This window comes from Aquarana catesbeiana, linkage group LG01 (assembly GCF_042186555.1).
Source record: "Aquarana catesbeiana isolate 2022-GZ linkage group LG01, ASM4218655v1, whole genome shotgun sequence".
NCBI lineage: Eukaryota > Metazoa > Chordata > Amphibia > Anura > Ranidae > Aquarana > Aquarana catesbeiana.
This window is the reverse complement of record NC_133324.1, coordinates 493,628,729-493,656,151: the sequence shown is the minus strand read 5'-3', so window position 1 is coordinate 493,656,151 and position 27,423 is coordinate 493,628,729. Positions and strand designations below refer to the sequence as shown.

At 41.4% G+C, this 27,423-nt stretch overlaps 1 protein-coding gene across 2 annotated transcripts in view; it reads right to left on the bottom strand.

The window, feature by feature from the left end:
- The window catches only part of HOOK3 (hook microtubule tethering protein 3), a 133,440-nt gene that overhangs the window by 17,041 nt on the left and 88,976 nt on the right, over positions 1–27,423 (bottom strand). For both annotated transcript variants that reach the window (XM_073592077.1, XM_073592085.1), the window contains exons 15-20: positions 18,561–18,701; positions 18,335–18,422; positions 8,210–8,244; positions 2,422–2,504; positions 984–1,084; positions 766–870 (exon numbers count right to left, since the gene is read on the bottom strand). In XM_073592077.1, coding sequence (XP_073448178.1) covers positions 766–870; positions 984–1,084; positions 2,422–2,504; positions 8,210–8,244; positions 18,335–18,422; positions 18,561–18,701 — 553 coding nt within the window. The remainder of the gene's footprint in view (positions 1–765; positions 871–983; positions 1,085–2,421; positions 2,505–8,209; positions 8,245–18,334; positions 18,423–18,560; positions 18,702–27,423) is intronic.

Sequence of the window (27,423 nt, the reverse complement as noted above, 5' to 3'; positions counted from 1 at the left end):
TAGTTTATTTTTTACTGAAATTCTGCATTTTGTAAACTGTTGCACTAATATTGTGTGACATAAAAAAAAATAGAAAAAAAAATGATTCTTGTGAGCTACCAATCCTCCAACTCAAAAAAATGATTGTAAAATAAAATAAAAATGAATTGAACAGCTACCAACAAAATATATACATATAGTGCAGCGCTATAATAATGTGCAAATCTATCTATAATACTAATATAATCCAAGGAGCATAAATATAAACATCCAAAAAAACAAAGAAATGTCTCTTTAAAACTGTTGTGCAAAGAAAGCCTCCATGCAAAAAACTATTTTCTTTGTGCAAAATGCACATTATATTTTGCACAGAGAAAATAGTTTTTTGCACGGAGGCTTTCTTTGCACAACAGTTTTAAAGAGACATTCATTTGTTTTTTGGATGTTTAGATTTATGCTCATTGGGTTATATTAATATTATAGATAGATTTGAACATTATTATAGCACTGCACTATATGTATATATAAAAAATTGGAACTACCAGTATGTTCTTCTCAAAGTGTCTGCTTTCAAAAAAATATATATCATGTTTAGGGGTTTCATGCAATCTTCAGACCTAAAATGGTTTTTTAAATGTGTACAAAAAACAAAAAAACAAAAAACAAAAAAAACACCTCAGTGAAAAAGGTTAAATGGATAAAACAGAGCTAAAAATGTGCATGTATTGCAGAGATGTACTGCATACGTTTTTTCTTTGTATTTCCTATACATATTATTTTACTAACCTCTAAAGAATGAAACATTTTGTCCCTTTCTTGCAGCTGATTTTTTAAAGATTGTATCTCTGGTCCTGAGCCCTGATTTTGCTTTGGATCTAATGTGCGAATAACCTGTAGAAAAGGAGGAAATGTGTAGTAGAGCATTTTTTTTTCTGGAAAAAAGGATTATTACTTAAGACCTTCATAATGTACAAGAATTCCAAAACTGGCAATAGATTACTCACACTTTTTGCTTTCTCTAGATATTTTTTGTAACGCTCTTCCATTTGTTTCATTTCTTCCTCTTTCTTCCGTAACGCTTCCTGTAGCTCTTCAATTTTCATTGCTTAATTTTTTTGTGGAAAAGAAAAAGAAAAAGAAAAAATTAAGGTAATTAATCTTTTAACATGGTTCATCAATATTTCCAACTACTCAACTAATGCAGATTAAGAATAGACACAGTAGTACAAGGGACACTTTTACAATACAAGATAAGGACTGGGAAAAAAAATAAAGCACAAAGAAAGTGTAGTAATGCAAAGCAACCAATCAGCTTTCCCTGATATGTTCATTATAGTTCTGCACTTTATATATCCTTTGTGCTGGTTTGCAAAATTTACTGCCTAGGGTCTCATACATTGGCTGTTTGACTTTCTGGTGTATGTTGTTCAAGTCCATTTCAAAATGTTAAAGACAAATTGGTACTTAATTTAACACCTACAGAGACTAGCAAAACAACTAGATACAGGCAATCCCTGAGTTACATGCATCCGACTTACATATGACTCCTACTTACAAAGAGAGACTATAGGAAGTGAGAGGAAATCTACACCTAGGATAACTGTAATGCCGCGTACACACAAGCGGACTTTACGGCAGACTTTGCCCGGCGGACTTTGATGTACTTTACGACGGACTTTCTGAATGAACAGACTTGCCTACACACAATCCACCGAAGTCCGTCGAATTCGTACGTGATGACGTACGACCGGACTAAAACAAGGAAGTTCATAGCCAGTAGCCAATAGCTGCCCTGGCTTTTTGTCCGTCGAACTAGCATACAGACGAGCTGACTTTTCGACCGGACTCGAGTCCGTCGGATAGATTTGAAACATGTTTCAAATCTAAGTCCGTCCAACTTTTGAGAAAACAAAGTCCGCTGGAGCCCACACACGATCGAATTGTCCGACGAAATCCTGTCCGCCGGGCAAAGTCTGCCGTAAAGTCCGTTCGTGTGTACGCGGCATTAGAGTTATCATGGGAAAAAGGTGTCTCAACTGAAGCTTCATCATAAATTCTTGTTTCCACAAGAACCCAAAATTTTCCAAATCCAATTGTCACAGGGCAGAAAGCGACGTGAAATCTTCTAAACGGGAACAGAACAGACAGCAAAACAAATATTACAGGGGTGTTAACCCTTCCCTTATGCTATCAAAAACAATGTAAAAATTATTTCTGGCTGGATTTAAAAAGTAAAAAATGTACCTGTTCCAACTCGCATACAAATTCAACTTAAGAGCAAACCTACAGAACCTAATCTTGTTTGTAACCCAGGGACTGCCCGTATCCTGTTCTGATATCCTGTTCTTGACACTTTAAACTCATGTTCTAGTTCAAACTCTGAGACATAAGTAAAGCCCTGTGTCCGCCTTCACGTTGCCTTAAAAATTAAATGTCACCTACAGCTGTTGTTGTAACGTGGCTCCAAATCTTCAATAATTGCACGTTTTTTCTGCAGTTCATTGTTAGCTTCATGAAGCTTCTCCCTGTAAAAACAAAAAACAAAAACAAACACTTTCAAAAGTTCTATTCAGAAGTATTGTTCAGTAAAACGTAAAAAACTGTACTAGAGACATGACTTCTGATAGTATTCTCTATATTTATGAATTATATTTAGGACTAAAAAATATATGTTTTCCCCCCTTTAATTTTACTCCTTTATAGCCAAATATGAATATTTCATACTTAAAAGTAGGATAAACACAAGATCTGGGCCCCTCCCCATCATAAACAAAATATTATGCATTTTTACTTCCTTATTTTGTACAGAATTTTTCTTCTACAGATTTTTATTTTACTAAAAACAGTTCGTAATTACAGGAAAGGGGGCCTAGTAGATTAGGGTCCACTTTAACACCTGAGGACAACGTGTTTGTTCTATGACCTTTAAAAGCAGGATATCTGACAGCATTAATACGCACATCTTAAAGATTTGGAGGGGGGACACCCATCCCTCATTATCTAATGCTAACAGATATTGCTCTGTCTGCAGGTGCAGAGAACAAGTACAGAGCTTTCATATTAGAATCCGTATATATTAGTATTAGAAAGCCCAACATGCTCTGCAAACAGACTAACACATTTTATCCATGTAAAAAGAGCATAAAACACCATCATACCTATTAAGCCAGGTATTTTAAATAGCATTTAAAAGTATGCTATTCTATACACACACTTGCAATTTTATGCTTGGTGAAGAAGTATAAGAAAGATAGACACACACATACAACATTAGTATTAAAGTTCTATGCACCACCAACTGAAGTGTTGCAATGGCTGGAGGAACATAAGAAGGACCTGTAGAAGATACTGTGCATGGATCTATATTTGTCCCCCTTTTCTCCTTTTTGTCTGATTGAAATGTCACTATAATGTTACTGTAGCAAGATTGCATTGAAATATCACTGTAATATGATTACACTGTAATTAGATGGTTTGACTTGATTGGAGGGAGTGGAGGAGGGGAGATACATTTTTGGTTGAATGAATGCAAGTATGGGAATAAGGGAGCAAATGGGGCCCCCAAATTGGTTATGTTTTTCACCAAAGTTGCTAATGTCACTGGTTCTGAACAAGAGGTGGAAATGGTGGGGGAGGAATGGTACGGTTACAGGTGAAGCCCCTAGGGTAGGCCCAGATGGGCATGGGAAGGGGGATAGGGGAGAAAGGGTGGGGGTAGGGAGGGGGGATGGGGGTAGGGTAGAGGGTAAGAAATTCACACCACAAATATCAATATTAACACATTTGAAGGCACAAATAGAGAGAAGGGTGAGATATGGAGGGAAGGAGGAATATATAGATTGGAGGGAACATTTAATGTGGAGGGGAGAGAGCGAGAATCTTAGACCTTTTATCTTTTTTCTTTTGTTTTTATGTGCTTCTTTTTCTCGTTTGTTTTTTTTCAATTTTTTGATCTCTCTCCATGCAAGGTAGGACATTTAGTATAACCTCTTGAAATGTCCAAGGTTTTGGGGACCCAATCAAGAGAGCTATGGTTCTGTCGGCATTGGAGGGGAGTGGGCCTGGTCTGCTCTGCCTGCAGGAGACGCATTTGACTAACACTGCAGTGATACAACTCCGCAGCCGGAAGTTCCAATCCCAATACCATTCGGTCCATTCCTCCTATTCACGGGGGGTGAGCATAATGGTTGGGAGAGCAGTGGCGTTCTCCTGCAGGGAGAGCTGTATTGAGGAACAGGGCCGGTATATCTTTTTGTTTTGTCGGATTGAGAATAAACCATGTGTTGGCAAACATATATTCCCCCCCCCCCCCCCCAATTTAAGTTTGAAGTTTTACATAAATTGTTGGAGTTTGCGCTAAATAAAACGGGAATCCCAATAGCAGCAGTGGGAGATTTTAAATGAAGGTTTAGACAGATTCCCACCGGGAAAGGCCCAGTATGGCAGGAAAGGGTAGCTATCTCGATTCCTGGGGGAGTTGGGGCTGTATGACATATGGCGAATACACCACCCGCAAGAAAGACATTACTCATGTTTTTCAAGTTCCTATCTTACTCTCTCCAGAATAGATATCGCACTAGGTAATAGGGAGGTATTGTCATCGGTAAGCAATATAGAGTATGGTCCAAGAGAAGTCTCGGACCACTCCCCGCTGGTGTTGATAATAAATACAGGGGATAAAGCTAGAGACTGGAGGATTAGTCCCTATTGGCTGGAATTGTTTGACAACCCTGGAGATACGGTGACTAGACTGAACGAATTTGTGCAGATCAATGCAGGCACGGCATCAGCCGGAGTGGTCTGGGATGCCCCGAAGGCCTATCTTAGAGGTCTCTTGATCCAACAAATGGCAAGAACTAAGGGGAAATCTAGAGAGTGGGAAAGGGACATTAGGGACGAGATGATGCAGGCAGAGAGGCGATATGTTGAAGACCCAACTCCAGATAGGCAAAGGGAATGGCTAGATAAGCAACAAGTCTACAAAATGGCCACTACAAAGAGGATGGAGAACAGACGTATATTTCAGAAGCAGAACCACTTTGGAGAAGGGGAGAGAGTGGGCCATATGTTGTCCCTTATGATTACATCTAATACTCCCCCTTCTTCTGTTCTGGCAATTAGGATACCAAATGGAGAGATATCCACTTATGCGATAGAGATAATGCATACGTTCAGTGAATATTATAAATATTTGTATAGATCCAGGAGGGGAGCTGAGAGTGAAAGAATAGATGCTTTCCTTCAGGAATGATCAATCCAGACCTTATCAGAGAAGGATAGAACAGATATAGAAGCACCAGTGACCCTTGAGGAGCTAAAAGCTAAAACGAGCAGTGGCTGGGATGTCCAGCCAAAAATCTCCAGGCCCAGATGGGCTCCCAGTAGAAATATACAAACGATATGATGAGGTACTACTCCCAGAATTGTTGAAAACATTAGAATGGGCATTAGCCAATGGGAGACTCCCCATTTCAATGTTGGATGCCGCCATCATCGTAATACACAAGGAGGGGAAAGAACAGTTGGGTGTCTCCTCTTATCGCACAATCTCACTACTATGTACTGATGTAAAAATCTTGGGTAAAGTGCTAGCAACCCATCTAAATGGATGTATTCAAAAGTTGATACACCCTGACCAGTCGGGTTTCATTCCCAACAGATCAACTAGTACCAACATCAGAAGTCTTTCTAAACATGCAGATTCCAACTGACATAGCAGGCTCTAGGGCTATATTGGCATTGGATGCTGCCAAGGCCTTTGATAGCCTAGAATGGAACTATTTATGGAATGTGTTAGAGAGATTTGGGTTTATTAAATTAAATTAACAAGGAATACTCAGAATTATTTCAGCTGGAGAGAGGGACGAGACAGGGCTGCCCCTTTTCCCCTCTATTGTTCGCTCTTGCAATGGAACCATTTGCAATTATGACTAGATCACGGTTAGCTATACATGGGTTCCGGCGGCAAATGGAGGAGGACAAGATAGCATTGTATGCAGACGATATCCTGTTTTTTTTCTTGGAGATGTTGATAACTCGTTAAATACAGTGATACAATTGGTTGATGAATTTGGGCAAATCTCAGGTCTGGTTATCAACTGGGAGAAATTGGCTTTGCTACCGGTTGACCCACTTGGTAACCAGATATTGCCTGGAGCTCCCCACTTGGAGGTAGTTACCAAACTGAAATAGGTTGGAGTCTGGATCACGAGCGATATAAACCAGTACATTAATGATAACTTAGTCCCATTACTACTTAAATTAAAGCAAAAGAGATATTTGGATCTGACTCCCTCTATCTGTAGCAGGGCGTTGTAATTTAATAAAGATGATATGGCTACCGCAGATTCTATACTTGCTTCATAACTCTCCCATTTGGATAGGTCAGAAGTGGTTCAAGAGAATAGAATCCCTTTTTAGGGAACTAATTTGGAGGAAGGGCCAATCTAGGATTGGTTTACGAACCATGCAGTTACCAATTAAAGAAGGGGGTATGGCAGTCCCCCAATCGAGATCATATTTTCTGGCATCCCAGTTACATTTAATGGGCTGTGGAGACTTGGGAGGGGGGAACCCTTGCAACAAAATGATAATGGGGGCCCCACATAGTAAACTAGTAGAGGTGTTAGAGGCGGACTCATTTGTTCATAGATGCCCAACGATAAAACTAGTCAGTGAAGTATTAATAATTAAAATAATTAAACCAGCTGCAACTAAAGGATTAATCTCTGAGTTATATGCTAGATTGGGGGCTAAAATAATAAGTGGAGCAGGTCCATCCAGGAGTAAAGCGGAGTGGGAGAGAGATATGGGGGCAATGACTACGGAACAATGGGATAGGATCTTAGAATGAGGAGACATGGTCTCGATTTCTCTTTCGCAGAAAGTATCCTATTTGTTCCTAATTCATAGAATCTATTATACCCCCAAAAAAATGTTTAAATTTGGAAGGAGACAAAATGACAAGTGCCCCAGATGTAAGGCGTCAGGAGATCTGATCCATATGGTATGGAAGTTTCCTTAAGCTATTTTGATACTGGGCGAAGATATAGTAGCTAGGATAAATAAAACTTTTGGGACCACACTAGAACCGGAGGTCAACACTTAGCAATAAGCAACCTTGGAAGAAGGTAGAGCCCCGACTGGCGCCATTGAAGTAGTGCTGAGATGGCTGTTTCAGGCAAGGAAATTAATAGCACAGAAATGGAAGGCATAGACTCCCCCGACAGTGGAGAGCTGGGTTGAGACCATTAATTCAATGGTTTGGAGCGAGAGGGCAATATGCATTAGGCAGGGTAATTATAATAAGTTTGAAAGAATGTGGAGGCCCTGGTTGGACAAGATGGGGTACCCCCCTACAAGAGATTGGTGAGAGACTCTCTCTCGTTCTTTGCCACTCCCTCGTTCTTGCTTCCCATCCCTTACGTGGTCTTGGATGCTTTTCTCATTAACATGTTACCTGTCTAGGGAGATAGTCACATGGCCAAAAGGGTAAGGGAGAAACTAACAGAAATATATGCATAACTAATAATTGAGTGGTGTGTAGGAGGGTGGGTGGGAATAGGGAAGATAAAATAATAACGGTTTTGTTTTTTGTATTTTGAGATGTTATACGATATTTTATGTTGTTGTAGGTTCTCTTTTTGATTCTTGAAGAATAATAAAAATAAAGTTCTACGCACCAGGCACATAAACTTACAAATGTTGCTCTACTCTTAAATTCTACCAAATAACCACTGGCTTTTGGTATTGGCCCTAGACAAGCAGAAGTCAGGTCTACAGACAAACACCTATACCTTTATACATTTCAAATTAATGGAATATAAAAGTATTACATCTACTCCCTAAATCGGTAGCATTTTGTAACTATTCCCATTCAACATTTAGAACAATTTTGAAAATGCATTACTTTGCAGACTACTGGTCCTATATAATGAGAATTTATTCTAACTGAACATGCACTGAATTTTCATGATATGAACCATGCATGCAAGACTAAGAGGTCACTGAGGCGGCACTGAATATGCAATGTAGCATGGAAATCATTATGTTAATAAAACAGATCAGTAAAACGTGTGTTTATTAAAGTTCATATATACCCATTATGTAAGCCATTAAATTATGAAATTCATCTAATTAAAGTATTAAATTAAAGTGCTGTGCAGCTGGTGCATAAAATTATGAATGTCACTCAACTCTTAAATGGCAAATCTAATATATTAATACTTACAGATGTTCTTCAAGCTTCTTCTTCAAAAGTAGTGACTAAATGAAGAGGTTGGGGGTGAGACACAAACACAAATCAGGTTACTCACATATCCTGCACATAAATATCAGAGTTTAGTGATGCAATTATGGAATTTTACCAAAGTTTGCAAAACATGAAAGATGAAGACTACAGGCACCTAGGTAAGGAAGACTTGTCAGACTCTTTGATCACCTTGATTTCCTGCCTTTATAAAAGATATCATACACAAATTTACTATCCAAATGGCAGGGAATCTATTAAAGCAGCCCTCAAATTTGCACTTGTCTGCTCGCATTTGGCGAGTAGAAATTAGTGGAGGGCGAGTGTGGAGCAGGGACAGACTGGGCTGACAGTTTCCTGGTTGATCACTTCTGGTAGAAGCGGTGCGGACATCAGAGTGGCCCGGAGGGAGGCCGGGCTGCTCTGATGTCCTGTAAAAAAAAAAAAAAAAAAAAAAAGAAGGAAGGCTGCACCACTTCTGCCAGAAGCGATCAGCCAGGAAACTGTCAGGAGCATCTGGCGGCTGGATCACTGGATCACACAGAGCAGGGAACTCCCACTGAGACACGGCTTGTACATGAATAGCTGGCCGCTATAAAAGTTCCGCCTCCTGGACCGGCATTGCACCAGTGTGCTGTCTATTAGAGTAGCCGGTCCAGGAGGTGGGACTTCGTTTGAAAGCGGCCGGCTATTCATGTACACCGATCAGGCTGCACTAATGGCCACTGATCAGGCTGCACTGATAAGGCAGCACTGACATGCTGTACTGATGGCCACTCTTAAACTGCACGGATAAGGAAGAACCGATAAGCTGCACTGGTGGCCCCTGTGGAGGTCGCACTGATGGGGCTGCACCGATATACTTTATGTTAGTATTGTTAAAGAAGTTGTTAATATTTTTGGAACTTAAAGCGGAACTTCAGTCATTATTTCAACTTTCCATCTATTAAATCTTCTGCCCTTGTTGTTTTAACTTTGGATAGTAAAACTTTTTTTCTGCCAGTAAATACCTTATACAGCCTACTTCCCGTTTGTCTGGTAAAACGCCTAGGCTTATGACATCAAGCACAGCTCGCTCTCTCTCACTCAGAGTTTGCCAGGAAGGGAGGGAGGATAAGTCACATGAGGGCCAATGAGAGCTGCTAAGGAGGTGTGCGTCTGTGTAAATCCAGGAAGTGAACAGGCAGCAGCTTCAGCTGCCCACAGTTAAAATGATTGCAGGCAGAGTCAGTGGAGGGAGATTTCTGCAGTATATTTGGCAAGTACAGAATCGCAGTATATGTAAAATAATATGCAAAGTGGTTGGAGGGAAGCTTCAGAATGGCAAAGATGTTTTTATTACAAAATTATGTAAAGAGACTGCAGTTCCTCTTTAATTCTGCATAAAACATTAAACAGTGTCATTTCATGAGATAATTTACGAAGCGTGTTTAGGGGCGGACTTAGGCGAGGGGCAGGGTAGGGGTTGGGTGGGGCAACTGGTGGCGAGTAAGGCTGGCCATACACTATTCAATTTTCCTGTTCAACTTTCCTTTAGATTTACCAAAACCATATAATATGAGGTGAAACCTAAACCTTTTCAATGTGTATGCAATCAGGCAGGCCCTTGCACTACATAGTTGAAGGTAAATCTAAAGAAAATTGAATAAGAAAATTGTATGGTGTATGGCCAACTTAACTCCTAAGGCCTAGCTAGTGGCTCAGGACTTAAATTTTGAGCACTGTATTAAAGCACATCTATATACTCAAATGTTAACATAAAGCTAGGTTTACAGATTTTCAGGGATGAAAATAATAGAACAGGAGGGCCGAAATAACTTTCCTAAAGAAAACTCTGCTCCAGGTTTTCTCCAGTGCTGCGTACAAAACCAAACCATCACATAGGAGTATCAGAGTTTATATTGCAAGCAGTACTTAACCATTTCCCGACCACATGACGTCATAGGACATTGTGGACCTTGAGTGGAGATATCTGGATGAAGCCTGCAGCTACAGGCATCATCCAGTAACTGCTCTCCTAAGTTCCCAGATATTTACAGAGTGTTGTTAAAAGAAGAGGGGATGCTACACCATGGTAAACATGGCCCTGTACCAACTTTTTTGGAATTGTGGTTGTACTTTCCCAGTTTTTGTTGTCCTGTCCCAACTTAGACATTTTTTTCTTAAAATGGTACATTTTCTCAGTTTAACCACTTGCTGACCAGCCGCCGCAGTTGTACTGCAGCAGAAAGGCACGACTGGGTGAAACGACGTTGTGTAACGTCGCTTTGCCCTGTGGCCCCCTGCTTGCCCACGGAGCCGATGCGAGTGCCCAGCGGGCACGATCACCCGCGATCGCTCAGGGCACACCGAGAACCAGGATCTGTGTGTGTAAACACAGTTTCTGGTTCTTTGAGGGGAGAAGAAACAGATCGTCTGTTCATACAGAGTATGAACAGCGATCTGTCATCTCCCCTACACAGTCAGAACACACACTAGGGAACACAATTAACTCCTTGATCGCCCCCTAGTGTTAACCCCTTCCCTGCCAGTGACATTTTTACAGCAATCAATGTATTTTTATAGCATTGATCGCTGTATAAATGCCAATGGTCTCAAAAATGTGTCAAAATTGTCTGATGTGTCTGCCATAATGCCGCAGTCATGATAAAAAAAAAAAAAAAAAAATCGCAGATCGCCGCCATTACTAGTAACAAAAAAAATTTATAATAAAAATGCCATAAAACTATCCCCTATTTTGTAGACACTGTAACTTTTGCGCAAACCAATCAATATATGTTATTGCGTTTTTTTTTTTTTACCAAAAATATGTAGAAGAATACATATCGGCCTAAACTGAGGAAAAAAATAGGGTTTTATATATTTTTGGGGGATATTATAGCAAAAAGTAAAAAATATTGCGTTTTATTTCAAAATTGTCACCCTTTCTTTGTTTATAGCGCAAAAACTAAAAACCGCAGAGGTGATCAAATACCACCAAAAGAAATCTCTATTTGTGGGAAAAAAAGGACGTCAATTTTGTTTGGGTGCAACGTCGCACGACCGCGCAATTGTCAGTTAAAGTGACGCAGTGCCGAATAGCAAAAAGTGCTCTGGTCAGGAAGGGAATAAAATCTTCCGGGGCTGAAGCGGTTAAACATTTGATATATTTTCTATTGTGATTAAAATAGGAGTTGAGATTTGCAAATCATTGCATTTTGTTTTTATGTAGATTTTACACAGCGTCCCAACTTTTTTGGAACTGGGGTTGTAATAAAGACAGCTTTGAAATTACTATTCACTATTTAATTATTGTAAAATATGTTTTTTGTATGAATAATCATAACTACTCTCAACATAACAATCACTGCATAACTGTATATGGAGTCAAATTGATTGCCGTTATATAGGTAATGACAATCTTGTGCGATTTTCATATGCGTACTCTGTATTAGTGCACCAATCCCTAGTGTAAACATAAAGCAATGATATATTCATAATTTACTTCTATAAATTCCACTATGATTCATGAACTACACTACATTTACGTGGAATACAAACATATTTAAAGCTGAACTCAAATGAATATATATATATATATATATATATATATATATATATATATATATATATATATATATATATATATATATATATATATATATATATATATATACACACACACACATATACATATATATATATACATACATACATACACACACACACAAGAATACAAGTATGAAAAACAAACGAGAGCGCAGCTTTACCTGTAAAATGATTTTTATTTCTATCCATTAAGTTCTAAGAGTAATGAAGCTCTGCCACACACAGCAACGTTCATTCTGGCAGGGCAAGCAATGTGATTTTTTCCCTGCTGTAGTTAAAAAAAAAAAATTTAAAAAACCCCTAAAAACACTTCTCCCCAGCCTAAGACTGGACAACAAAAAGAAAAGCAGCAGATTGATTAACTCATCGCTCTGCTGTCTTCTCCTATTATCAGGTTTCTTGCTAGCTTATGAGCACTGCAGCACAACTGATTGGCTCCCTGTGCTGCTTCTCCCTCTCCCAGTGTGAGTTCTGCTGCGCAACGGATTGCAAGCAGCTGATACCAGGCCAAAATCAGAAACTTACACAGCACGCATTTAAAAATACATTTATGGGTTTATTAACATCACCATGTGCTGTATTAACTCTTTAATATACCTTGAGTTCAGCTTTAACCAGTAGTGTATTACAAAAATAAATACTTACTATTGCCTTGTGTGAAAAACAATCCAATTAACAGAAGCATTAAGAAAAAGATTTAACAAATTATATTTCACTCTAATTCCATACAGATGGATCACTGTGCATGAAAAATAACTTCCAATACTCCCATACTTGTAAGAAAAGTTTTGCAAACCCTTTCCTTTTCCAATCATTAAACAAGCAATAAAGAATACTATGGTGCCAGGTAGAGCTCTACAAGCAGCTCTTGTGCTGTATAACATATACAGTAATAAATGTACCATATGTACTGTATAATGAACACTAATATGGTATTCATGGGAAATAGCCACAACTCAAACAAAATGCACTTTATCTAAACTTTCTTTGAAGTACATCTAAACCCCAAAACAAGAACGTAATAAGTTTACCAATTCTCAGATGTGGTGGTTGCATTAGTGTTTTGTTTTTTAGGCTTTCCATCCTTTATTTTCACCTGGTGGTCTGACCAGGTAATCGATTATTTTTCAACAGAATAAACTGTTAGCTGGAGTTAGGCTTTAAAGTGGAATTAACCCCAGGAATTTCCCCAAATGGTGTTAGCCCTTATATATTTATTTATTTTATCTTTAGACGCCTGGCCGGGTTGGCTGTGTTTCCCTTTTATTCTGGCGGTCCTCGCAGGCTCCGGCAATACGATTACCCAGGCATATATTTTTTCCCTCTCCTTCCTATTCCCATTTCCTTCCTGTCCCTTTTGCTCACCGGCTGCTACCAAGTGGTGGGGCACGTCCTAGGGATATCTGCCATGCCAGTAGATACAGCTGTACATTGAGTATTTTACAAATATGCCATGACTCATTTCCTTGCATCTGTGACATATACTTTGTATATAAATGTTGAATATTACATGTACTTATGTTTGTATCATTCCACTTCTGGAGTATTGCACCCTGCTCTGTCCCACCCTGAAGAAGGAATTTTGTTTATTCTGAAACATGTTGGAATCATTCATGTGACAATCCACAGCTAGGTCATATACTCCATGTCATGTCATTTTGTTTTTAATATGTACGCTATGCAATTGCTACTCTTGGATCATGGTTTTACTTGTATGTGAATAAGGTTCGCTGATTTTACTATATTCCATATCTATTCTGTCTCTCCAACTACCTTCAAAGTCCCAACAGGGTTACACACTAAGTTTTTTCATTGACAGAGGGATACTACCCTATACAGCACTAGGCTAGCATTTTTCGAATAACAGCAAAATAGAGAAGAGCCGGCACGCAGCAGCAGGTCCTTGCAAAGGTTTATTACAAAGTGAAGAAACAGCTCCAAACAGTCATGATTAGGCGTTTCTGCCTATAAAGAGGCTATATATATATATATATATATATATATATATATATATATATATATATATATATATATATATATATATATATATATAGCAGAAGTTCAGAAGTTATGATTTCTAGGCCATTTTTCAGAGAATATGAATGATAAACACAAAAACACTTCTTTCACTCGTGGTTAGTGTTTGGCTGAAGCCATTTATTAACAATCAACTGTGTTTAGTGTTTTTAAATCATAAATGGCAACAGAAACTACCCAAATGACTATGGTGATTTTGGCCTGATAACATGCACACAAGTTGACACAAAGGGGTTTGTGAATGACTATTAAAAAGGTAACCATCCACACCTGTGATCTGCTTGCTTGTAATTAGTGTGCGTGTATAAAAGGTCAATAAGTTTCTGGACTCCTGACAGACCCTTGCATCTTTCATCCAGTGCTGCACTGATGTTTCTGGATTCTGAGTCATGGGGAAAGTTAAAGAATTGTCAAAGGATCTGCGGGAAAAGGTATAAAACAGAAAAGGGATATAAAAAGATATCCAAGGAATTGAGAATGCCAATCAGCGGTGTTCAAACTAATCAAGAAGTGGAAAATGAGGGGTTCTGCTGAAACGAAACCACGGTCAGGTAGACCAACTAAAATTTCAGCCACAACTGCCATTAAAATTGTTCGGGATGCAAAGAAAAACCCACAAATAACTTAAGGTGAAATACAGGACTCTCTGAAAACATGTGGTGTGGCTGTTTCAAGGTGCACATAAGGAGGCACTTGAAGAAAGATGGGCTGCATGGTCGAGTCGCCAGAAGAAAGCCATTACTACGCAAATGCCACAAAGTATCCCGCTTATAATATGCCAAACAGCACAGAGACAAGCCTCCAACCTTCTGCCACAAAGTCATTTGGAGTGATGAGACCAAAATTCAGCTTTTTGGCCACAACCATAAAGGCTTCATTTGGAGAGGAGTCAACAAGGCCTATGATGAAAGGTTCACCATTCCTACTGTGAAACATGGAGGTGGATCGCTGATGTTTTGGGGATGTGTGAGCTACAAAGGCACAGGAAATGTGATCAAAATTGATGGCAAGGTGAATGCAGTACGTTATCAAAAAATATTGGAGGAACATTTGCATTCATCAGCCAGGAAGCTGCGCATGGGACGTACTTGGACATTCCAACATGATAATGATCCAAAACACAAGGCCAAGTCGACCTGTCATTGGCTACAGCAGAATAAAGTGATGGTTCTGGAGTGGCCATCTCAATCTCCTGACCTCAATATCATCGAGTCACTCTGGGGAGATCTCAAACGTGCAGTTCATGCAAGACAGCCCAAGAATTTGCAGGAACTGGAGGCTTTTTGCCAAGAGGAATGGGCAGCTTTACCATCTGAGAAGATAAAGCGCCTCATCCACAAATGCCACAAAAGACTTCAAGCTGTCATTGATGTTAAAGGGGGCAATACATGATATTAAGAACTGGGGTATGTAAACTTTTGATCAGGGTCATTTGGGTAGTTTCTGTTGTGATTATGATTTAAAAAGAGTAAACACAGTTGATTGATAATAAATGGCTTCATTCATATTCTCTGAAAAATGGCAAAGAAATCATAAATTATGCCAGGGTTTGTAAACTTACGAGCACAACTTTATATATATAAATAAATAAATAAAACATATAGCCTACGAAACTAAGCTCTCTTTGTAGACAGAAACATCAGCATAACTATCTGAAGCTGTGTGTTCGCTTTGCAATAAACACAAGGGCTTGCTGCTGTGTGCTAGCTTTATTCTTTATAGATTATGGGCTGGTGGAGACTATGCTGAAAGCAGGTTCATCTTGTTTAAATTGTATTTTACCCTAACATTTTGTTTTCTGTTATGTGTCTGTGTTACCATATACTTGTATTAAAAAAATATCCTGTTTTCTTTGCATTGTTTCTTTTGTGTGATATACCCGATGATCCTGCCATTCCCACTGCATTCCTACTTTAACCGCTTAAGGACCGCCCAATGTACATATACTGTGGCAGGGCGGCCCTTAAGTGCAAAATCACGTACCTGTACGCAAATTTTTTTTTCCTGGTCTGGGGTGTGCTGCCGGCGACCTGCCCAATCACAGCGGGAGCCAATCTGCGGTTCCGCTGGGAACCCGGTGATTGTTCCGAGAGGGGCAGAACAGCGGTCTTCCCATGTAAACAAGGCAGATAGCCGTTCTGCTAGTAAGGAAGACATAGATCTTGTGTTTCTGCAAAGCAAGAACACAGATCTCTGTCTTCCTACAGTTAAACCATCCCCAACACAGTAGGAAAGCACTCCCAAGGAACACATTTAACCCTTTGATTACCCCGTTAACCCCTTCCCTGCCAGTGTCATTAGTACAGTGACAGTGCTTTTTTTAGCACTGATCACTGTATTGGTGTCACTGGTCCCCAAAAAGTGTCACTTAGTGTCAGATTTGTCCGCCGCAATGTCGCACTTCACCGTCATTAAAAGTAAAAAAAAAAAAAAATTCCATAAATATATGCCATAGTTGGTAGACGCTATAAATTTTGCGTAAACCAATCAATATACACTTAGAGATTTTTTTTTTACCAAAAACTTCCAACAGAGCACATATTGGACTAAACAGATTTTTTTATTGGATGTGTTTTATAGCAGAAAGTAAAAAATCTTTTTTTTTCTCCAAAATTGTCGGGTTTTTTGTTTATAGCGCAAAAAATAAAAACCGCATAGGTGATCAAACACCACCAAAAGAAAGCTCTATTTGTGGGGAAAAAGGGACATCAATTTTATTTGGGTACAGTGTCGCAAGACCGCGCAATTGTCAGTGAAATCAACACAGTGCCGTAACGCAAAAAATGGCCTGGTCAGGAAGTGTGAACCTTCCAGGAGGTTAAACTGACGACACCAGGGCATGGCAGCACATCCATCCCAGCATAATCAGTTTTCTTCTTTGCAGTCTTCTTGTGAAAACTTCCTACCTGTAATCCAATCGTCAGACTTCTGTGGACAAGCTCCCTGAACAGCTAATCACTGGGAAGGTCAGTGTACTGCTGTTTCTTTGCCTCCTGCTGACACCTCCCCCCTCTGCACAGACCTTTACTGGGAAATTCATTGAACATACACAGAACATACCCCCTGCCCAGCTCATCAGTGTATTTTTGTCTCAGCATTTTACACTGGACTGTGCCTGTGTTCCATTCAAGCTGCTGCTGTCATGCCCTCCCCCCCCCCTCCCCCCGATCACCACAAGCAGTCCCCACCCCCACCTCTCTAAGCCACTTATGCAGCTGAGAACAGTGTACGCGTTATTACTTTTGAACATTTGCACAACAGATACAACGAAGGTTGTACAGCGAGACAGACGTATTTGACATCACACATTTTCGTTCCTCCTAACAGATTTGCGGTTATAACCATACTGTGGTATTGTCATGGAGTAGAAGGACAAAAAATACAGTTATATTTAGACCTAGCGCATAGTGGGTCCATTGTAAAAAGATTCTACTTCATATTACTTATCTCTGGGGGTTGCTGTTAAAGCTATTTCTACAGTAGTGTGTGGGGTAAGCTTTTTTCTTTTAAGGCCTCATGCATACTAGATGTTTTTACAGCTGCTCTTATGGGTGTGTGGGTGGCATTTTTCTGCCTCTAAACTCCCATCCATGTTAGCCTATGTGTCCATGCACGGAATTGCTTTTAGCAGCGTTCAGTGGCAAGAGAGTTTAGAGGCAGAAAAAAAAACAAAACACTGCCAGGGCGTTCTGAAGCAGAAGAGTTTTGGCAGAAAAAACGCTTGCACTGCAAAACACGTCTAAAACGCTAGCAGCGTTTATTATTTTCAATAGCCATAATAATGGACAATGAAATAAACACCCAAACGCTGCTAAACTGGTTTGAAAAAAAAGCAGCTTCGTGAGGTTTTAACACCGATTTTCTCCTGTCAGGACAAACAGTACTTTATAATAAACCAGTGTGCATGAGGCCTAATGTTGTAATCCAGGGATAGACAAGGGCTTTTAGGTTCAAGTTAGGCTATTTAAATGTAACCAGGGATCAGTAATGGATTAACCACCTTAACGTATCCAAGAGATCTTTGATGGATTATCCATACTTTCCCAGGATAAATCCAGGCATTACAGATTCATTCGGTACTTTTACAATGGGCCAAAAAAAACAGGAGGCTGTGAGCAGTCACAACATATTCTTATATTTTTTTCTCTCTCCTACTGTAAATGACAAACGTGTGGCATATTTAATGTGACATTCAACGAACATTCACTGGTGGTGAATCAAGCACTGTATTTTAAAAACACATACACCTGGAAGAGTCACCTTCACTAAATGTTTGATGAATGTCACATTCACTGCTTTAAAGTATGGCCATTTTAATGATTTGTTTTAGTCTTATGTTTTGTTCATTTCCTTTTGAAAACCAGTAATGTAAAACAAAAATTAAAAAAAAAATAAAAGATGATCAGGCATACGGTATTTTGTAATATATACCAATATACATGTAACAAATCTGCAACGTAGCTTGGTGGAAATTTCACTTACATCTTCTGCTTTTGCCCCTTGTTCTTGTAGTGATTTTTGAAGCTCTTCTACTTGTGACTGTACTTCCAAAAGCCTCTGATTTACCAGCCTAAGAAAAAAAAAAAAGAAAGTTCATACATGACAAATCAAAGATATTCAGCTATTTAAAAGAAATAAAAAAATAAAAAAAGTAAAACGATATGCTCCGAGAGACAGAACACTAAAAGCACAATCTGGCATCTGGTACCTGTTTTCTGTCTCCAGCTCATTTTTCCGCATGTTTGCATCATCAAGCAAGCTTTGTAACAAAGCAATTTTTTCATTGTCTGATCCTTCTTGATTAATTTTTAACATCTTATTTTCATGCTGTAGGCGAATTAGCTTCTCCCTAAGGAAATTGAACAAAATTTGTCACACATCTATTTTGTACTCATACTTTACTGGAATGCAAATATATTCTACTGATCTAATGTATGAAAAAATACTTCATTCACTTAGCAACCCCTTTTAAACCACATCTGAATCCCAAATCAAAAAGGCTTGGTTATCCTAAAAGTAAACAACGGAAAATTTCCTATCAAATACTTATCATAATTTTCCTTTCCTGATAGGCTCCATGGCAGTAAACGTGTGGGTTAGCCCCGCCTCCATAACTACCCTATAGGACACCTCTCCCATAAATCTTTGCTCTGGACTACCAGCCATGTTCCGTAACTAGCCTACTCCATGCATTTGGAGGGACTCCTGCTGCCATGGAGCCTATCAGGAAAGGAAAATTACGGTAAGTATTTGATAGGAAATTTTCCGTTTTCCTGACAGGCTCCATGGCAGCATACGTGTGGGAAATAACTCGCCAAACACACCCAGGAGGGCAAATGCTGAGCAAAGAAAACAAAATTTAACACTGTCAACCGACAGTACTTGCAAACCAAAATTAACAGATGACAAAGCAGCTGGTTCAACACAGTAGTGAGACACAAATGTGTTGATAGACGACCAGGAAGCCGCTCTACAGATTACTTCAGGAGCGACATGTCAAGAAGCTCAAGAGGTCGCGATACTCCGAGTTGAGTGTGCAGTCACTGCCTCTGGTCGGAGCCAAGCCCTCTGCTACATAAGCTCTTTGAATGGTCTGTACGATCCAAGCAGCAATAGATCTAACCGAAGCCCGCATTCCTTTATTTTTCCCGTACAGGAGGATGAAAAGAAAATCCGTTTGTCTAAAGGATGCCGTGATTTCCAGGTATTGTCTCAGAGTGTGCCCCACATCAAGGGGATGGACATCTTGACTTTCTGTTGACCTAAAGGTGGGAAGCACCATTTCTTGATTTTCGTAAAAAAACTAAAGTTACTTTAAGGCTTGACCCCAGCATAGGATTTAATACTGCTCTGTCTGGTAAAAAGTTAGAAAAGGCTCCTTTTAACCTAGGTTTCTGATTGCAGACACTCTTTTAGCTGAAGTAACTGCCACCATCAAGGCGGTTTTGAGTGCAAGATCCCTCCCTGATAAAGACTTGTCAGGATCTGATCCGAGCATAGAAAGGAAATCCAGGACAAGAGGAAGATCCCACTTGGGAAACATTGGCTTTCTCTGAAGTCTAAGCCTGATAGCACCTTTGAAGAACTGGCGAACAAGGGAATGATTAGCTCATGAAACTCCTGTGAATGCCAAGATGGCTGATACTTGTACCCGAAGTGACCTTACTACTAGGGACTGGTCTAGACCTGACTTTAGAAAGCCAAGGACATCCTGAACTGCTAGAGCGCTACAAGGATTAGGCCAAAATGACATGTGACCTGTGAAACTGGTCCAGATACGTTCACAGACCCCATTGATGCTTTTCCTTCTGGCATTAAGGAGGGTCGAAATGGCCTCTTCTGGACAACCTAGGGCCTCAAGCCTTCCCCTCTCAAGAACCAAACCCTGAGGTGCAGGTGAGGACAGGAGTGCAGAGTTGTGCCTTGGGACAGTAGATCCGGTCTGAGAGGCAGGGGAACTGAGTCTCGATAACTGAGTGTTAAGAGAGGAAACCATGGCCTGTTGGGCCAGAACGGAATTACTGCTATGACTTTCACTTTCTCTGTTCTGAGCCTGCAAAGAAACTGGAGTATCACAGGTACCAAAGGGAAGGCGCAAGCCATGCTGAACCTCCACTGGTTCGTGAGAGCATCTATCCCATATGCCTGAGGATCTCGGAATCTCGAGTAATATTTGGTCAACTTGCAATTGCATGGGGATGCAAAGAGATCTACTTCCAGAGACACCCCCAGGGTCAGGAGCCAAACAAACACCTCTTTGTGGAGAGACCACTCGTTGTTCATTTCAACACGAGAGAGGAAGTCTGCCTGTACATTCAGTATCCCAGGAATGTAGACCACTGAGATGTTGGACATGTTCCTCTGAGACCAGTTCATGATTGGCTCTACCTCCTGTAGCAGGGACCAGCTGCGGGTTCCCCCTTACTTTCTTATGTAAGCCACCGTGGTTGTATTGTTAAACCTGAGCATCACTGATAAGTTTTTTGTTAGATGGTGGAACGCTAGAAGAAATGCCTGAAATGCAGCCCGCGGTTCAAGGATGTTGGACACAATCCCTAGAGAAGGAGGATTCCATCTGCCTTGTGCTATCTCTGAGACAATGAGCGCCCCAGCCCCGGTTGCTGGCATCTGAGGTTATCGCGACCCACGTGATGGGAACAATTGAGTGGCAATTGCGAAGGTTTTTCCCCTGGAGCCACCAAGGGAGAGACCCCTTCATAACTGTAGTATGGTGGATGCGCTGACTCTTGCTGTTCGAATTCCATTGTTGAAGGAATCCTTTCTGGAAGGGCAGTGTGTGCCACTGAGCCCACTTCACCATGGGAATAGTTGCTGCCATGGTGCCAATCACCTTCAGACACTGGAAAGCGGAGAGATGAGACGAAGCAAGGGCTGCGCAGATTCTGTCTCAGGTTACTACAATCTTCTCCTCGGGCAGTGAGATAGTACCCTCCACCGTGTTGAAGAGGGCACCGAAAAACACAAGAGAGACTGTGTGGGCTCCAGGTGACTCTTCTCCAGGTTCAGGAGCCACTCGAACTCTTGAAGAGTGGAGATGACCAGGCTCCTGTGCTCCAAAAGTTGACCCTTGTCTTGAGCTAGGAGGAGATCGTCTAAGTAGTGATGAAGAAGAACCCCTTTGACTTGGAGCAGAGCTACAATGGCCAACAAAACCTTGGAGAAAACACAAAGAGATATTGTTAGGCCGAAGGGGAGACAGGTAAATTGTAAGAGCTGATTGTCTACTGCAAAGCAAAGAAACTGTTGGAAGTCTGCGTCTTTCAGTTTGATTGACACCAACCAGTCTCCTGGATGAACCAACTGCTGGATCGTTAGTAAAGACTCCATCTTGAATTGTTCTTTTTGAATGAAGCAGTTGAGATGTGTCAGGTCTATGACTGGTCTCCATGTGCTGTTCATTTTCTGTAGTATGAACAGAGGAAAATACATGCCCTTGCCTCATTCGCCATCTGGAACAGGGACGGCTGCTCCTCGTTCCAATAAAGAGCTTATGTAAGCTAACAGGATCTGCTTTTTTTCTTCTGAAAATGGAAGAGTTGTAGGCACAAATCTGAGCCTGGGGGTGCTGTTGAAGACCCAGGTGTGACCTGCGGAGACCGTTTTGACGGTCCAAAAGTCCTGGATTGAGGCCGCCTAGACATGCCAAAAGTGGAGCAGACGAGCCCCCACCTGGCATGCCTGAGTGGGCCCAATCTCAAAAAGACTTAGTGGAATCTCGGTTGCCAGAGGACCCACCCTTTTTTTTTTTTTTTTTTTTTTTTTTTTTTTTAAAAACTCACAGAGGATTGCCTGTTTTTCCAAGATCTTGTAAACTACCGGCCAGGCCTTTAACTGCGCGCCTCCCTTGAGCAATCGTATTCTGTGTTCTCAGAAAAGAATGCCTCTGGTTCTGTAAGCACCTATCCTGAGGGAGGAACCCCGACTTACCACCCATGGCCCGGGTTATAGCGATGTCAAGTTTGTTGCCAAAAAGAGATGTGCCCTCAAAGGGAATTCGGGTCCAAGCTTGCTTAGAAGCCAGATCCACCAACCAGGGATAAAGCCATAAGGCATGACAGGCTGTGACCGCTGCCAGCATAACCCGGGACACCAGGCGGATGACATCAATAGAAGCCTCCCCCAGAAAGGCGGACGCCAGCCTGATTTCTTAAATAGGCGAGTTTTTGGCCACCTCACTGGCGATACCTCTGAGGGACTCGTGCACACTGCCCGACCACGACTCTAAGGCTTTAGAGACTGCGGCTAAGGCCAGGACTGGTTTACAGGTGATGCTCGCTGTTAAGTAAATGCGCTTCAGATCGGAATCAATCCATCTCTCCAAGGGATCTTTGAAAGAGACCGTATCTTCCAGAGGAAGAGTCACATACCCAATGACTCATCAGTGCTGCGTCCACCAAGGGAGCCGACTCAAGGTGTTTAACCTCTTCTTCCTTGAAGGGATACAAGGATTTTAGACTGCAGAGAACTCTTTCTGTCCGTTTTACCCCATTCGTCAGAGATAATGTCACCTACTTCATTGAGGAAGGGAAAATATTGATGCTCCTTAATGAGCTGCTTGAAAAATTTCCTCTGCTTAGGGAGGAGCAGTTATAGGATCTTCCCAATTTAGAGCTTCCTTAACAGCTCTCACCAAAAAAGGAACCGTATTTGAAGCCCATCCCCGGATCTTCTGCTTCCAACTCCCTATCTGAAGGCGGAACGGATGAGTGGCTAGGCTGGGAAGACTCCCACGTCTCGTGGACCTGCCCCTCTCCTGATGGAGAGCCCAGAGGCTCAGGTGGGGGTTCACAAGGCTTGTTAGCTTCTCTCTCCTGCAGAGATTCTCTTATGACCCGTTTAATGATTCAAGGTGCTGGTCTGCACCCTCCCTCTTGTTAGCCGCTTTGGAGAACCAGCAGTCGCAGAGAGACTTGCTGGCAGGGACTGGAGCCCCACAACCCCAACATGACTTCTCCGCCCCCTTCCTGAGGTGAGACGAGGGGGTGGGAAGAATCTTTACTGCGTGGTCTGGATTTAGAGGATGACCCGTGGTGGTGCCTGGACCCAGAGGAAGAGATCCGGTGGTGTGATTTGGAAGACCCGCTCCTTCTGCGGGAACTGTGCTGCGATTCAGACCTAGACAGACTGTGGAGAGAAAAAAAGAAAAAAAAAATCATACATTACAGCTAATGCCTTGTAATCCACTCTCTTCCCCACCAGCAGGCAGAACAATGGAAACAAACAAGGTACCACATCCACACCTGCTGCGAGAGGACTGGCCACAAGGAGGCAGTGAAGGGTCCATTGCTATTCAAGGCACAGCAATTGGGAAAGCAAAAGGATCAGATACCAGTAAGGGAGCAATTAATCCCCTAAAAGCGGGAAGCCGTAACAGATGCCCAGGGAAGTTGCTGCACAAACACACGATCATTCCCGAGGCTCTACAGGCCCTCCCCAGGTTTTACAAGTGGCGTTGCGTGACGTCACGGCAGCGCCAGGCCCTAGAAGCTCAACTGCATGCACAAACCAGGCCTCGCTTTCATTTCCGGGACTGCGCAGAGCGAACAGAGGAACCCGGAAGAGAGAGCAGTGGCCTGAACGCAAACGAACCACCCACCATGCACAGGGAAACCAGCGGGAAAGAAAACTTTAGACACAGAAACAAAAAGGTAAGACAAATGTAACAAATACAAACACACTGCTGCCATGAAGGTGATGTCAATCTTACCACCACCTACGATCGATTAGGCCGAAGTAAATCCATACACACACACTGGGCTTTAAAAGGCAGATAATGGCCGCCTGCAACAGCTAGGCAAACAGGCCTGTGCGCTCTCGCCTGTTAGACATGCTTCCAGCTCTTCATCGCTACTCTGCGTATACACGCCATACCCTACTCAACAGTCAAGGCTTATCGTAAAGACGTGACACCATGTCGCTTGGCCAATCCTGATCGTAGGGGGGGGGGGGGGGGGTCGTCTTCAGGTAGGAGAACCAACTACATGGTCCTACGGAGGACAAAAACGGGACATGGCTGGTAGTGCAGAGCAAAGATTTATGGGAGAGGTGTCCTATAGGGTAGTTATGGAGGCGGGGCTAACCCACACGTATGCTGCCATGGTTGCCTGTCAGTAAACTGCTTTATATCCATCTACAGTTAATTACCTTGGTGAGCCAAATCCCAGCAACGCATGATTTTTCTGACATTGCAAGCTGCTTTTTTTACCTTCATGGCAGAGTGTTTCGCTATTCGTACATCTAAATTTATGTTACTGCTCATAATGGTTTGTATGACTACTGGATAATTCAGTTAGCCGACATGTTCCTCACAGATACAATATTAACCACAGCTGCCACCATTTGTATCACATCCTAAATATGCACACCAAAGAACTTAAAAAGGAGACTTTACTGGAACCAATGAAGACATACACGTTAAAAAGCCAATCAGTTTATAAACAGTTTAAAACAAAGGATAAAAATCCAATCAAGAAATAAATCCATGGTGGCAAATGGCAGTAATAACCAACAATGTGGACTACATCAATGATTCCAGTAATTTATTCCATTTTCCCATAGGGCTATACAAAACAGCACGTAATCAATTAGCTAACAATTTGGCTAATTGACACAGTTCATGTTGACCGCCATTTGCGCCCCACGCTCGATATCTTGAAGCGATATCGGAGTTTGCATGGATAGTCTTATATGTTTGCACACAAATAAAGTGCATACTATATGTATAGTAATAGGCGTTTTTCTAGTCCGGCTACTCTACCTTGTCTCCAATAAGACCCTGAACAAGCATTGTATGTGAAATGCGTCAACCTCTTGGATTGTTCTAGAGTTAGACAAAAGAGCCATCTGAAGTTTAGGCTTTTTATATGTTATTTTATGTATGTATGTACCCATACTTGGGATTTATTTACCGATTGGAATTTTATTCTTGTTTGCTTAATTGTGTTAAAAACGGATTGGATTTTTTATATGTGTAGGTCTTCCTTGGTAGCAGTAAAGCCTCCTTTTTACTTTGGTGTACATATAGTGGAAGCAATGGTTAATATTAAATCTGTAATGTCGGCTAACTGAATTATCCTTGGTACCAGAAAAGTCCGTTAGTCTCCTTTTGAGTTCACTTTATGTGCCTTAAAAAAATTGTACTTCTACTCGATATGTACGCTGCCTATCATTCTTTTTTTTCCAATAAAAACATTGTGAAAGAGAAAAGACTTGTGGTTTTATAATTTCTATGATTGAACTATTAGCATGCATAGTAATTTATGTAATACTACCCTCCACAGAGAAGGAAAAATACAAAAATGACACAAAAAACAAACAATACAGATGTTATCTTTTTGTATACATTTTCATCAATGCACTGGGCTTTAGCTGTCTGCTTAAAAATAGGATTTTTACGTCATACTTACCTGTAAAATCCTTTTCTTTGAGTACATCATAAGACACAGAGTCAGGCTAATATTCAGTATCTGCTGGGACGTCCCAGAGCAAGATCCTTGAGGGGAAGGAGACACCCTACCAAACAATAGCCATCAAAACTTATACGGCAGTACACTGCAGCCGAAAGCTGAATCCTCGGCTGCTCGAACATCCACTTGATAACATTTTGTGATTGTATGCACTGAAGACCAGGTAGCAGCCTTACAAATCTGAGCCACAGATACCTGATGGCGAAAAGCCCAGGAGGTTCCTACACCCCTGGTAGAATGAGCTCTCACCCTAAAGGGCGGAACTTTACGTTTCAGACCATAGGCCTGAATAACCAATTGACGGACCCAATTGGCAATGGAAGCTTTAGAAGCTGCCTGCCCCTTCTTGGGTCCTTTTGGTAAAACAAAACAAAAAAGTCTGATCCTCGGATCTCCGCAGATCTAGACAAATAAACCTCGACTGCCCGGACAACGTTCAAAGAATGCAGTCGTCTCTCTTCAGCCGAACGGGGCTGAGAGAAAAAAGAAGGCAAAATAATGTCCTGATTTAAATGAAAGGTCAACACCACTTTTGGCTAAAAGGATGGAACAGGTCGTAACACGACTGTCATGGTGAAGTACGGTTGCATGAAAGGGCCGCCCAACTCCGACACCCTTCTAGCCAAGGTGATAGCCATCAGGAAGGCTAGCTTGCATGACAGCAAGTCTAATGGAATTTCCTTAATAGGTTCAAATGGTTATTTCTGTAACATAGACAGCACCAAGTTCAAGTCCCAAGGACACATAGGTGACCTAATGGGGGGAAGCAAGTGAGTTGACCCTTGCATAAAAGGTTCTGATCAGTAATTGGGAGGCTAAAGGCCTTTGGAAGAATACTGATAGGGCCGAAACTTGACCTTTGATTGTACTCGAAGCCAATTTGATTTCCACAGCTGACCGTAGAAAAGAGAGAATTCTCCCATTCATATAAGATGCCATTTTCTGGCTTCACACCAAGTAATACAAGTCTTCCAGACCTTATGATAAATCTTCCTAGTGATAGCTTTTCTAGCATTAGCTAGAGTGGACACCCTGGCTTCAATAGCCTCCCTTTAACACCCTGGCTTCAATAGCCATGCCATCAAATTTAGGGGCGGAATATAGGACTGTAAATAGGGGCGGAATATAGGACCTTGAGACAGTAGATCAAGTCTCCTGGGCCAGGCTGGTGCCACCAGAATGACTGGATTCCCCTCTCTCCGAATCCTGCACAACAAATGTGGAAGGAGAGGGATCGGAGGGAAAGCATAAACCAGGGAGTACTGGCTCCATGGAACTATCAGAGCATCTGCTCCAATTGCCAGGGGATCTCTTGTTCGAGACACAAACTGCTGTAACTTGTTGTTGAACCTGGATGCCAGTAGGTCGAGCTATGGCCAATCCCAACGTTGGCAATTTTCCTGGAACACCTCTGGGTGTAGGGACCATTCCCCCGGGCAGATCTGCTGGCGGCTGAGATAATCTGCCTTCCAATTCACTATTCCCGGGATATGGACTGCCGATATTATTTGCACGTCATTCACCTCTATCAGAGCTGAACAACTCCTTACCGCCTTGGTGGTTTATATAGGCCACTGCTGTGGC